We start from the raw sequence: 13,890 nt of genomic DNA, 5'->3' as shown, positions 1-13,890 counted from the left end.
ACAACAACACGGTTAAAAGCTCCAAAAAGTCGATTTTGCATGATATAGGCCCTTTAAATCCTTGATCAAATTTAGAAATGCATTTTTTTTTCTCGAGCTGTGTGTATCCGATCACACTTTTGGCCATTAATGTCTTTGGCGGGAGAGAGGAGGCATGTTTTGTGTTGACTGTACTGTATATTAAACTCCTTCTTCTTTTCTTTTTCAGCGGCCGATGCGGTGCCTGTTCGGAAAGACGGGGATCAGGTAAATCAGTTTTTAATACCTTGACGCAGACTTCCGTGTCAGAGAGAGCGCTTTAGCAGAACACAAAGGCCGTGCCCTCGTGGAGCGTTTTCGGAGACGGTTTTCAGGGTCGACAAACTGAAAACCGCGAGTGAGAGGCAGAGCGCGGAGTTTACTGCGGGTTCTGGGTCAGCGCTTATGAAATGAAATGTCTTTGAGGCCTTGAAGAGTTTTTAGATTGAATTGAACTTTGAGTCGAATGTCTCTGAAAAGGGATGCTGCAGGCGTACAATATACAACCTGTTGTTTGACTTGTTTAGAAAAGGTGAAACATGTCGCTATGGTTACTGCAAGTAAAACAGATCTGAGACGACTGCGGTGTCTCCTATGTTTGGAAATCTCAGGAAGTCACCAATGTTAACTGGCTGAAACTCACAGTGGAACGAACCCTAAAGGATCAGTTCACACAGAAATGGAGAGGGGAATGAGGCACTGTGTCGTCTTTGGTGTTTATGTGGAGTTTAAAGGAACAGGCCACAGTTTTTACACACTGAGATATGTTCTTACCTGAGCTTAGACGAGTTCATTTGTACCTGTCTGGTCTTCACACATGCCCTCAGTCACATAAACACAGCACCCACAGACTAACAATACCAGGAGCACTTCCACATCAGCGTAGTAATATCTTCACTTTACCACTCCTGGTATTATTAAACCTTACAATATAGTCCCCCTTTTTATCCGCTTAGAAAATCCACATTGTTTAATTTTGTGTAACTATTGTGTGTAACACTTCACGTAACCATATTTAAATCGGGAAAACGTGGAAGAGCTTGGTAGCTTCGATCTTCACCTGTTTTGGAGCTATAGAGGAGGAGAGGCTAAATGCTAACGCCGTCTGTGCTGACTGAGGGCACGCGTGAAGACCAGACAGGTACACATGAACTCGTCTAAGCTCAGGCAAGAACATATCTCAGTATGTAAAAACGGTGGCCTGTTCCTTTAAGACCATATTTAAATTAGAAAAGTATCTGTGGTGTGAGAATGTCTCCCACAGATATACCATTTATAATTTAAGAGCTGGAAATGATTGACAAAAATATTGGGCCAATATAAAGGTATTGACAGAATAATTATAATGTTGTTGGTGATGAATTTCACTTACTGTTTGAATGTTCGAATGCATAAGTTGTCATTGATAGAGAAAAATATAAAAGGTTTTTGCTCCACACCATGGATATGGTCGTGAGCACTGAAAATAAATAAATAAATAAATCTGTTTGGAACTACTTTAAAGTCCTTGCAGCTGACAAATTTGAAACATTTCTTTGCACCCAAGACAAGACATTGTGGATACTTGTATTACACGATTGATTTTTGCTAAATGTAAGTAATATAGACTAATCCTTCATAGAAATACATACGGCCACAGCAGGAAGTCACGTGTCGCCCATTTTGTTTATTAGGAAATACACTGCTGAACAAAAAAGCACACATGCTCTAATATTTGGTTGGATCGCCTTCAGTTTTGAATACAGCACATTCGCTGATCCAGTGTGTTAATTCTTCACCAAGACCTTGTATTGATGATGGGAGAGTGTGACCACAGTGCAAAGCCTTCTCCAGTCTCCCCCAGGGGAAACTGAGCTATATACGTAGCTTACAAGGGTCGAGTATGGAGTGAATGGAGTAAAACTGTCTCATGTAAAGCGCTTTGTGACCTTGTCTGTGAAATGTGCTGTGCAAATAGAAGAAGAAGAAGAAGATACATGAGATTCAGTCAATATAAAAAGACCCGTAATTATTATTCTATAGTTATCAAGTGAAATGTGGCTTCAAGATACTCTCAAAATGTTCAAATCTGGTGCAGTATGTTATATAATATCTGCGAGTCTTTGTGTTATTTTATCTTCATCTAAGGCCGTGTCCCACAGAATGAGAATCATAAAATGTCAGTTTCACGGCCGCGGTTCGGAGGTCACCAGCAGCCGCAGCAGCAGTGTGTTTGTGTCCCCTTTGAGCTGGTTTTAATCATGTTTGGTTCAATTCACATCAGAGTTATGGAGACCCCTGTCACTCAGCATCACGTCACATGTTTTCCACGTCCGCCTGTGAAGTCTTACATGAGCCACAAAAGCTTTTCCCCACACAATACGACAAGCAAGATCATTTTGTAGTGTGTTGATGATGAAGGCTGGGTACCAGTCTGGTTTGGTCGGCTAAAGCAGGTGCCGAAAGAAATCTTATCTCTCTAGATCCACGTTTTGATGCTGTTGGTCCAGGGACAGCATTAAAGGAAGTGACTTTGGAGATTCAGCTCAAATAAATGATCTATTAAAACATTTTTTTCTCATTCTCCCCCTCATTTTTGCTCATTTTTACTACTAATATTTTCCCTGTTTTCCTCCTATTTCCCCCAATTTATTCTCATTTTCGTTTCCTATTTTTTTCTTCCCATTGGTATCGGAAAAAGTATTGCTCAGGATCTTTAGTTCCCACTGTCCCATAAAACAAGAGTACTTGACCGGCTTTAAGATAAAAACAAACCTACTTTGAAACATCAAAAGTAATTAACATAGTTTTATTCTTTTTGGAGAATTGTGTATCGATGGGAGGATCACTTTTGCCGAGTCTCCGCCCTTTTTTGGTTGAAAACAAAAGGGAGAATGGCGGCAGATGGAAATCTGGGATTATTTCTCATTCTGGGGATAAAATATTCCAAGCCTCATTCACTCACAAACACATCAGTTTACTTTAAGAAGACGATCCGGAGCCATTTTATATTGTATGGAAAAATATATGAGCCAGTTACTCTTTGTTTCGGCTCATTATTGGGGAAACAGCCCCACCCGGTGGCCGTGAATCATGCTCTTTGTGACTTCTTTAATCGGTACATTTTCAGGATTATCAAACGTGCTCAGGATTAGGCCTGATTAATGATTCATGAGTCTTAAAACACACATTAACGTTTGCAAATTTGCAGCTCACCATTTACAAAACTACAAACTGTACACTTTATTTAATAACATTGTAAAACAGACAGAATAAAAGCTGAAGTGACACAAGCAAATGAGTTCAGCTCAGTTTAAAAGCGTTTACGTCTTCTCTGTCTCTCTGTTCTCTGTCTCGAAAGCAACAGATCACTTTCTCTGCCTTTTCACATCTGACAACACGTACATTATAAGTTCTCAGACACTGCCCATTCATTTCAATGGAAGAGCTTGTTTCACCCACAGGGGGCGCTAACCTTCTCAGTGACAAAGCTGTTGCTGCTTTCAAAACTCCGTCTGTGACATATATAACAACTCGGACACGCCTGCCTTCATGTTGGTGCCGTGGCCCGTGTAGCCGACAGAGACAGAGTGATGCTGAGTCCGATCGTGGGGATTCTCCAGAGCAGGAGCACTTTAGTGAAACGGGATCTGCCTGTGATCGATAGTGGCTCTGATCGTGTTTACTCTGAGGAGAGAGGGCCATCCTTCTCTACAGGCTCAGGAGACGACACCAAAACAAACAAATGTGGTCTATTTATATCTCTTATACCTCACGGTCAAGAAACAGAACCCTTTACAAAGCCTCCCGTTATGTATGTGACTAGAGCAAGTTGATCCAATGAACCCCAGTGGATCTCGAGTCAGAGCAAGTGTCTGTTCCAAGTCCAGGTAAATCAAGAATATATTTGATACTCGTGTCTGTCTGTCTGTTTAATAGAAATGGAACCTCAAATGAATGAACAAATCAAACCGTAGCATAGGATGGGACGTCCAATTCAGGGACAGTTCAAGGAATAATTCAACCTGAAAAGTCCCCGGAGCCTGGACCCTGGTGGTGATCGAAGAGGAGACCTGGGTCGGCCAGTCGAGGACGAGCAAAGCCGGGGAGAGGCCAGACGGAGAAAGGGGTGGAGGAGGGTCGTAGCACAGCTGGGAAACGACTGAGTGATTGTCCAGGGAGCTTAAGGGGAACTTCTTTTCGGTCAGCAGGTAGCATAGGGAATGAACTGTTGTTGGTGTGAGCTCGGTGTAAAAAGGGATCCTGAGCAATGAGCGGCTGGAGCAGGGATGAGCAGCTGCGGTGATTGGCTGTCGTGAAGCAGGGTCTGTGATTGGATGACTGGAGAGAGCTGTCGGTGAGAAGGTGATGAATGAAGGCAGCTGGTGGGTCTTCCAGGTTGAATTTGCGCTGAAGCTTCATCACAAGATTTAGGCCCTGTCCATATGAAGTCAAGCTGAGGACCAAACGCAAAAGATGTTTTATCAGTCCAGTGTATCGTCCATACGAGCCCGGTGTTTTGGGGGGTTTGCTCCACTGCTGTCCACAAGCCACAGGTGACAAGTAGAAAAACACGAGTCAGTCTGTGTTTTTGGACTGACCGTAAAAGTAACTGACAGGTTTTTACGTCTGAAGAATAAACTCTCCTCCTTGTCTCTTCTGTAGATCCTAAATCCTTCAATCAGTTTCATTTTCACTGTTTACATTCCACATAAGTTTACTGCACATGCGCCTCTACATCTTGTTCTATTATCTGTGTTAGCGTCACAGCGCCTCACACAGGCCTGGAAGATGAATTGCGCCGTTTTCACAGACCTGAGTCGACCCATGTGGACGCACACATTTACTGAGCTGCTTCAGGCTTACAAAGTTTCTGAAAATATAAGCGTTTTGTCTTCGTGTGGCTATAGCCTAACATTGCAGAGAAAGCCACTGAATGTTCTTATTACATCATAAGCATAAGCTCTGTTAGCATCTGTCTTGATCAATGACCCCCATAGTGTTGCTGAACCTGGACCTGACCAACTGCAGCGACCCCGGATCAGACCAGTTAGCTAGTTAAATCCAGCCAAAATCTTGTATATTGGATGACGAAAATTGAGCAATAAACATTTGCAACAGTTGGGAAGGTGCTTTAGGCCCCAAGAATCATCTGGCTTGTTGTGTGTTTTATATTGATTCTACACTGGCGGTGGTTTCGCACAGAGCCTCAAACCGGAGTGAGAGTTTGAGAGCGGGATCTGAGAGTGTCTGGTGTTTGAAGAGAGTTTGATGGAGAGTCCTCTGCTCCTGCTTCATTAGCCTCAGATTAAATAAAGACTATTCTATTAGTGCACTTCACTTCACTCTGTCAGCTCCTGGACTCGTAACAGTGAGGCGGAGCGACGAGGAAGCGGAGCCAAAGTGTCAAATAGAGAAAGGGCGCAGGAGGGCACGGGGAATAAATTTGCCATCCATGAGCGTTTAATGGTTTCTGTAATCTTTTCAATTACGCCGCTCTTTGAAAAACCGCGCTGTGAAAGAAGATGATTAGATAAAGGAATGTGGAATGAGGGAAATGTACCAATCCCAATCTGATCCAGAAACTGTGGAGGACGGGCGGAACGATTCATTATTGTGGGTCACTTGGGTGTAAACATGTCCTGAAGATGAGCCCGAACTTTAAATGGCCTGTATCATGCAAAATCGACTTTTTGGAGCTGTTAGCCATGTTGTCATGCTATTTCCTAATCAAAAACACCCTCAGAGTGTTTTTAAGCTTCATTCATGAAGTTCTCAGCAATCCTCCTGAATCCTGCTCTCGGAAGTGCTCGACGTAATGTCTTAATTCTATGCTTACGGCTTGATTTCTAATTTGTAAAACAGCTTTTTATTATTTCTGTCGTAAGAAAGAAAAACAAAATAAGCGAAAACAAACACACACAAACAAACGCACCCCCTGAGCGTCTGAACAGATGTCACGTTTGCTCCGAAAGCTGTAAAGAAGGAGCTCTTTCTAACCTACTCTGGATGCCTGTTCTTTTTTCTTACCTAACGATAATGTCGGCGAGAAAAGCGCGTTTGGATGCGAGAGGACAGGAGTTAATTCAACTAAATAAAGAAGAATAAATAAAGAGATAGTGTTTGTCTGTGACTGTCTCTGATGGATGTTTGGTGAACCTTCGCCAGAATCAAAATGGGTAAAATTTTATAACCAACGCGAGTCCCAAAATGTAAACAGCGATGGACCAGAGTGGTGAGTAAATCAAAACGCGTGTTAGCTTGTGTGTTTTTATGAAGCTTTGTTGCAAATGTGAACTCCTTATAACTGCATTGTGAAGTAACCACTTTTTGCTCTGGTATTTATATTTCTTCTACGATAAAGTTGTTTGAGTGGGGAGAGGGGGGGCGGAGTTAACTGAATCCAAGCATTTTGTCTTCCGGGTAGGAAAAATATCTCCAGAAAATACTTATATTTATCACAAAATGAGTGCTCCATAGTGGTAGAGGTACAATATATCATATAAATGCCTATACTTTACTTCGGAATGGCTAAAATAGCAGGATACAGATCGTTTAAGTCAGGATTAGAAAACCTCTTTCCAGTCAGTAAAATCATGGAGACTTTAGAACGGGGCGAACCACACTGCCGCAGTCTCCTTAAAAAACCCTTGTTTTTCTTCGTGCTCCTCCATCTGATTCATCTAAAAGCATCGTCTGAGTGTTGCTGTGATTTGCTGTTGTTTTGTCTGCGCCTCCATCACTTTCCTCCACATTAGCATTTTTATGAGTCTCTGGTCTGATTCACCCGATGACCTCCGCCCAAAACGGAGCGAAGACGCCGTTTATTTGGCTTGTTTCTGCAGCTTTTCTTACCCATTAAAACGCCGGTATCACAGCTCCACGTTCTGCATGATTATGTTGAAAATAGAGCTGCTGCTTCGTTAATGGAAACGTGGATCAGTGATGTGCAGTAATTAACCCGTCTCTGTCTGAAGTGTCAGGTAACTTTGAAAAGCCAATGTCATTTTGAAGAAACAGGTGAAAAGCGCGTTTTTTGAACGACTCTTTTGACCATGTTTCAGTGTCGTCCTCATCAAAAAACAACAAACCTGGAGCTGTGTTTCGAACCACTCGCGCAGCTTTGAGTAATCTTTGAGCCTTGTCTAGTGGCTACGCTTTCCTCACCTGGGCTGGGTACCGTTAAACAGTCTGGTATCAAAAAAGAAGGTTTTGTTTCTACTGGTATTGAAAAAATAAAAGAATCGAAAGCAGGTGCGTAATCGAAAAAAAAAACCCCTTTAAATTCACAATTTGATACTGTTGTTCATCAAAATCTAAAAGAAAAAAAGTGAAAGACAAGCTGAAAAGTAAAAAAAAAATGTTGAAAAAATTGGGGGAAATTTGGTATTTTGTATTTTTTTTTTAAAAGAAAAAAAATTGGGGGCAAAAATTGGGAAAATACTGTTGAAAAATTTGAATTTTCAGGGGAAAATTGGGAAAAAAACATGTAAAAATTTTTGGGAAAAACTGTTTATGGGAACATTTTTTGAAAAAATATAGAAAAAAAATTGGGGGAAAATATGAAAAACTTTTTTTTTGCCCTTGTGTAGCAGTGCTAAGTAACTTGTTTAGTTTGATAAATCCTTTCCATAGTCCCTCTGGGGGAATACAATGTTGATAGGATTATTGGAGGGTCCTTCATCTCCCCCTGGTGTCTCGAGAAAACCATGCTTGCAACTTGACTGCCACTGGGTCAGAGTCACCAATACACACTAATGGAATCACGAAGAAGAAGCTAACAGGCTAACGGGCAAAGCTAACTGCGGGCTAACGCCACTTAAACAGTATTTACAGCCAAAAAAATTATCTCCATTGTGTAATTGAATGAACAATATCCCTCTGTCCCTTTGTCTTTTCTGTCAGCGTAGTATTTACGGACAATTAATAAGTAAAAACCACAACATGCTACGACACCTGCAGTGTCGCTTATGGCCTCTAGGGGCATGAGTTAGTACTGCTTTAAAAGAAGTTTCTTGGTTGTTTCTCCTCAAGCAAATAATACAAATGTAAAAGAAATGAAATGGAAGGATAAGCTTAGGTTGAGATCGCTTGAAAACCAGGAAGTGATTCAGCAGTTTTAGAACAATATTGCAATGAGTGATAAAGATGCAAAAAGCTTAAAACTCACTCTTTAAGCTGGTTTGGGGATGATGTTTTAATTTGTAGCAGTATAATCAGTATTAGTAAGGTGGTCAGTGATGTAACAGTAGCAACAAGTCAAATATTTATTTCAGTGTAGGATGTTTGTACTTTGAGATCGGACCAGCGTCGCCAAATGCAAATCAACGGCATCTGTAGATCTGTGTCACTGCGGCAACGAGAGGCGGTCGCCCCTGGTTACACAAACAACCCGGATCCCGTCAGAAACCCTCGAAATGAACATGTGGCCACTTAGAGACGTGCTTTGTGTTTCGACATCCAAACAGAGCTCAGGTAATCGGAGTCTGAATCGTCCCGTGACGCAAATGATGTCGAGCTGTTTTCAAAATTACAACCTGCTAAATGTCACGAGCGAAAAATGAAACACTAAAGAGGGATGACGTTTAAACCTCTGCTTCATCTGGATGATAAACGGGGATCAAAGTAGGGAAGCACGATCTGAAGCATTGCCATTTGAGAGTCTGAAATATGAATCAAGATACATTTCAGACTAAACTAAAATCCTAATGGAGACAGATTTTTTTTCCAGAGGACATTATATCACCGAACTAAAATCGAATCTGTCTTCAAATCGATAGTTCAAAGATGTCGTTTCCCAAACACTTTGTCACCTTTAAAAGCACATCTCAGCATCTGTGAAGAACAGATTGCGTTGTTGTTTTGTGTCTAGATATAGTGCATTTTTACCAGCTGCAAAAGCACAGTGTTCTCTATGGCGGTTTGTGGCGTGTCAAAGTACTTGATCTCATTATTTGAGTGAACACACCTGAGGAAACAAATAAAATTACTTCAGTGAAAATGCTGAAGTATTTGCTTTGGAAAATACTATTCAAAGTAGAACATACATAAGTCAGTTGAAATTAGTGGCATGAAACACCAACTTTGCAGCTTTAAAAACACAAAAATTGCGTTGATGTTGGGATATGGTTGGGACAGGAACTGTAGAAATAATGCTAACGCGGCTAATGCTAACGTCCACAGCAGCCTATAGATACACTCACAGAGGAGGGTCTGCGCCTGCTTAACATCTTCATTGAGTAGAAGAAGAGAAGAGAATTTTGGTAGAATTGGGTCCAGCAGCTGTAATCAGGAGCGCACATGGCTACTGAATATGAGTCCTGATTTCAGCTGTTTGACTCAATCTACCAAAATTCTGACTGCTCTTCTTCTACTCTAAAGGGGACATGGTTGCACTGCAAAGGTAATAACAATCAGGGGCAGATCTAGAAAAAAAATCACGGGGTGACAAGCAGAGTCAGGGATCATTTCTGGGGTGTCGAATGTTTATAGCAATTTTTCCGTTAAAATAGTAGCATGGTCCATAATATAAGTATGGGGTTTCTTACTCGGGTAAAATTTAAACTTTTGTAAAAAAATAAAAAAATAATAATAATTAAAAGAAAGAAAACAAATTCTCTCGGGAGCCACAGGAGTTGGCACCTGGCTCCTTGTTGTTATGACAATCCTTAAAAAAGTACTACCTGAGAGTGAGCCTCTGTAAGCACCAACTAAACAAAAACTATCAAATGAATCAGGCTTTGAAGATCTGGATTGCACCTGGTCCTTGAAACAATGCATTTCTAAAGTTCCAGGTTGATGACGATACTAGAATTTAGTTTCAGACAAGGACAAAACCTGACTGAAATCAATGGGGTGGCAAGACCCATGTGCCACCCCTCTAGATCCGCCCCTGCTGACAATGATGTTTTAGAAGACCAGACCCTGCTCAATGATGGTATTGTATGAGCTGCTGTGCATTAGCACCTCTGCGTTAGCATTAGCTAATGTGTTGCAGGTAGCATATTTATTTATTCTGGAATGATGCCGGTACTACAGAGATGATAAGGCCGTACAGCCTGACCCAGTATGATGAACCTCCGCCCTTCACACTTGTTTGAGGCGCACAGTGACCAAACATTTCGGAAATGAGGAATTCACCCGCAGTACGACAACATGTCTGGGACAAAACTTCTTCTTTGTCAGAGTCAGTGACATGACGGAACATCTAAACAGCGCCACCTATTGTTCATAGAGTGTGCACTGTGAGGCTTTTATATGAACAAAACAATTTATAGAGATTTTTAGAAATGTAGTGGAGTAGTTATCAACAAAAATACTCTAATAATCACTGGCTTAGTATCTCCTCAGTATTTTAGCGACGCCCTCTCTGCAGTCCGATGTTAACCCGTCTCCTCTCTGTCCCTCTCTCTCTCTCTCTCTGTCTCTCTCTCTGTCTCTCTCTCTGTCTCTCTCTCTGTCTCTCTAAAGCCTGGCCGCGCTGAGTTTTCCTGGGAAGGCATCAATGTAAGTCTTTGTTCAACTTTCTTTGTCTTCCATCCATCGTTCCTCACTCCACCTCCAACCATTTCACCCGTTTGAGTTGAATCCATTTAGGGACGATTAATGGGAGCAACATCTACGTCAGTGAGGACGTTAGCGCCCCCTGTGGGTGGAACAGAAGCTCTCGCACTGAAATGAATGGGCATGAGATCGTCTGAGAACTTCTAATGTACGCCGGAAATAAGGTTTTGTTTGAATTATTTGTCAAATATTCAAAGGCAAAGGACGTGATCTATGAAAAGGCAAAAAACTGAGGGAATCAAAAAGGTTGGAAAGTTACCTGATGTATGATGCAATGTGCATATAGACATTTTCAAGAAACATAAAAATAGTATAAAAAATATAAAAGTAGACATTTTGTAAGGGAATAGACATATAGTCGAAGTTTTATAAAATGTGCAAAATCGACCTGGTCTCGCATTTTGATCTAAAGTAAGTAATAATATCCCTCCTTCCTGGATCTCAGCAACTAATCAGAGTCTAGTATCCTCCCGCGTTGACCAATGAGATGAGTTTTTGCTGCAGCCTGTCAGGTCCAATCAGGAGGGAGGGGGAGGAGTTTGATAGTTTTGTTTTGAAAATTCTGGTCCTGCTCTCCTCATTTTGCAAACTAAGAAGGGCTTTCTGGTTAAAGAGGGGAGGAATTTGATTGTTTAATATAAAATTTCTGTCTATCTCTCCACACTGTGCAAACTTACAGACTGTCACTCTAATCAAAAAATACCTTGCAGAAAAGGATTGAAATTTAATTCTCCATTAAGCCCTGGATATTGGTTGCTTTAAGGGAGTTGTAGATCCAAAAAGACGAAGGAGAAGTTCTTTTTAAGCCTGTCTCCACCTCTAATTGATTCTTAAATGAGTTTTATTCCACATGTTTTTAGGCTTTTGCAGCTGCCATGGTTAGCTTCTTTGAAGTGCATAGCCGTGGGGTATTGAAAGTTAGCTGCACAAATAGCTTGTTCGTGCTCCGCTAGTCTGCCTCAGTTTTGGGATTCTTCATCAGTTAAGAATGATCCCTACACTGAAGATATACCTTTTTAAACAAAGCTTTTTTACCCAAACAAATGAAGCTATTGAAAACTATTTCTTTATAAAATTCACAGAGAAGGCGGTTACTCTTACTTATTTGTTCTTACCTGAGCTTAGATGAGTTGATACATACCTGTCTGGTCTTTGTGCCTGTGGAAGAGCTTGGTCGCTTCTAACTTCACTCCGTTTGGAGCTGTAGGAATAGATTGGGAGAGGCCAAATGCTAACAACATCTTTGGTCTTTGTGTGCGACTGAGCACACGCACAAAGACCAGACAGGTACGTATCAACTCGTCTAAGCTCAGGTAAGAACATATGTCAGTAAAAACGGTGGCCTGTTCCTTTAAGACTGTGAATCATATATTAGGCCTAATGTTGATAATGCTTTAATAATCCTGAATATTTACTGATTAAAGAAGTCACAAAGCGCATAATATACGACCACCAGGAGGAGCTGTTCCCACATTCACGACCCTTGACAGAGCAACTGATAAAGTACCTCTTATATTGGTTCCATACAATATAAAATAGCTCTTGATCGTTTTCTGACAGTGAGCTGTGTGTTTGTGAGTGAGACTGGCCATGTTCATGTGGCTTGGAATATTGATCTGCGATTTTGTATGAGCCGCCATAGAATAAAAGGAGGTGTTTTCACCCACACGGGACGGGGACCCGGGCAAAGTGCCCTGATGTCGCTCCCAAGATTACCCGTTGGTTTCTATACGGGCTGCTTGGTTCTTATCTGTCCTTCACACTCTCGTCCCCGTACGTTTTACTTCCCCTCCATTTTTCTCTATGGGCACCTTGCTAATCTCCTACTGTACACCATCCGCAGATAACAGGCCATAATAGGCTTATCTCACCCAAGGCACTGCCGGACAGGAAGCGTTACTCATTTTTTAAAAGCCTCTTCTGGAAAAAACAAAACTAAAATTTCTCTGCACTTTCAACATAATTTCTCAGCAGAGTTTGTCGAATGCAAGGCGAAAAGTGAAATTATCTCAAAATGGCAGGAGAGAGGGATTAGCTGCAAGTGATTCAATAAGGAATTTACATTTTTACGCCTCTCTCATTCAAACTGGACAGAAATTCACCTCCTGCTACCTCCATTACTAATACTTTATCACTACTGCTAGTACTACTTGCTTGTCTTTAGCTCTGTCAGGTGTATTTCTGTTGGAGCACCCAGTCGTACAGGAGATTTCCTGGACTGGAGGCTGAGAGAGAACACCGTGTCCTTGTGTGGCCTTAATCAGCAGCTATTCTCCCGTTTACAATGAACACACATGTCAATAAAGCCCGTCGTACATTTTGTATATGAACAAATGGAGAGCGTCTCGTCTGAAAGGAGAGAGTCAGACCAGATGTGCCACAGATCATCACTCGTTCTTGTGCAAACAGTCGCCTGAGCCGCACTCACTAAGGCCAGGGTAGTGGGAAAAGCTTCAGTCGACTCTACACCAGAGAAACTGTGGCTCATCTAGTATGCAGCCACTAACCAGGAGGGAATGAAGGAGGAAAAAAGCCTCTTGTGCAGCGCTTTGAGTGATTAGTGTTGTGTAAAAAGCGCTACACAAACAAGAATCCCTCCCCCCTCACTGTATGTAATGCAAAAACCTGCTTAGAGACTATTTTATTTTTGTCCTGTTTTGTGATTACAGCTGCTTTAGCCAGACTTTTGTCCTGTTCAGCTCGGTATCTGCCTTGCTGCTTTTACTAGGTGGCTTTTCTCGCTGTTATTGTACATTTAAACATTTTGGTGGATCACAGGAGGCATTGACGTGTCCTCACAGGCCGATCGGATTCTCTGTGGTAATAAGTCTCACTCCCCCAGACTCCGTGGTGCGGTGTTTAGTGTTGCTGCTGTAATTAGTGGATAACTGGACCTCATTAGGAGCTGGGGCTCGCTTGTTTCCTGCGTTGAGACGAACTCTGGCTCCGCAAATCCACTCACGAGCCGACGAACACAGCTGCACCTGGAAACGGAGACGAGATGTAACGCCCGACTAAATATATCTGACTGTCAAGGATCTGACTGTGATGGCGACGTCTGTAACGACATTTGACATTGATTATATAAAAAACTGTGATTGAATTCCCCTCTGTACGGCAACACGACAGTGACAAACCCTCTCCCTCGTTGTGAGTCAGTGGCATTAAAATAACATCTGCACGGCGCCACCTGCTGTTCAGAGTCGGGCTGAAAGATATATCGGTATCGAAATATAAACATTCAAAACATTAAAATTGGACAAAGTAAAAAAGCAAACAAACGATATGGATATTCATCACTGAAACTGCACTCTTTATTATTATGTTTTT

General features: G+C 41.7%; 1 protein-coding gene across 4 annotated transcripts in view; it reads left to right on the top strand.

Annotated features, from left to right (window-relative positions):
• The window catches only part of LOC306973898 (uncharacterized protein), a 73,673-nt gene that overhangs the window by 29,988 nt on the left and 29,795 nt on the right, over positions 1-13,890 (top strand). For 2 of the 4 annotated variants that reach the window (XM_079570976.1, XM_079570975.1), the window contains exons 2-3: positions 209-246; positions 10,468-10,503. In XM_079570976.1, the coding sequence (XP_079427102.1) occupies positions 209-246; positions 10,468-10,503 (74 nt within the window). The remainder of the gene's footprint in view (positions 1-208; positions 247-10,467; positions 10,504-13,890) is intronic. The other 2 variants (XM_079570978.1, XM_079570977.1) reach the window with 1 other exon arrangement.

Source organism: Gobius niger, assembly GCF_951799975.1.
Source record: "Gobius niger genome assembly, chromosome: 14".
NCBI classification, from domain to species: domain Eukaryota; kingdom Metazoa; phylum Chordata; class Actinopteri; order Gobiiformes; family Gobiidae; genus Gobius; species Gobius niger.
This window is presented reverse-complemented; position numbering and strand designations above follow the sequence as displayed.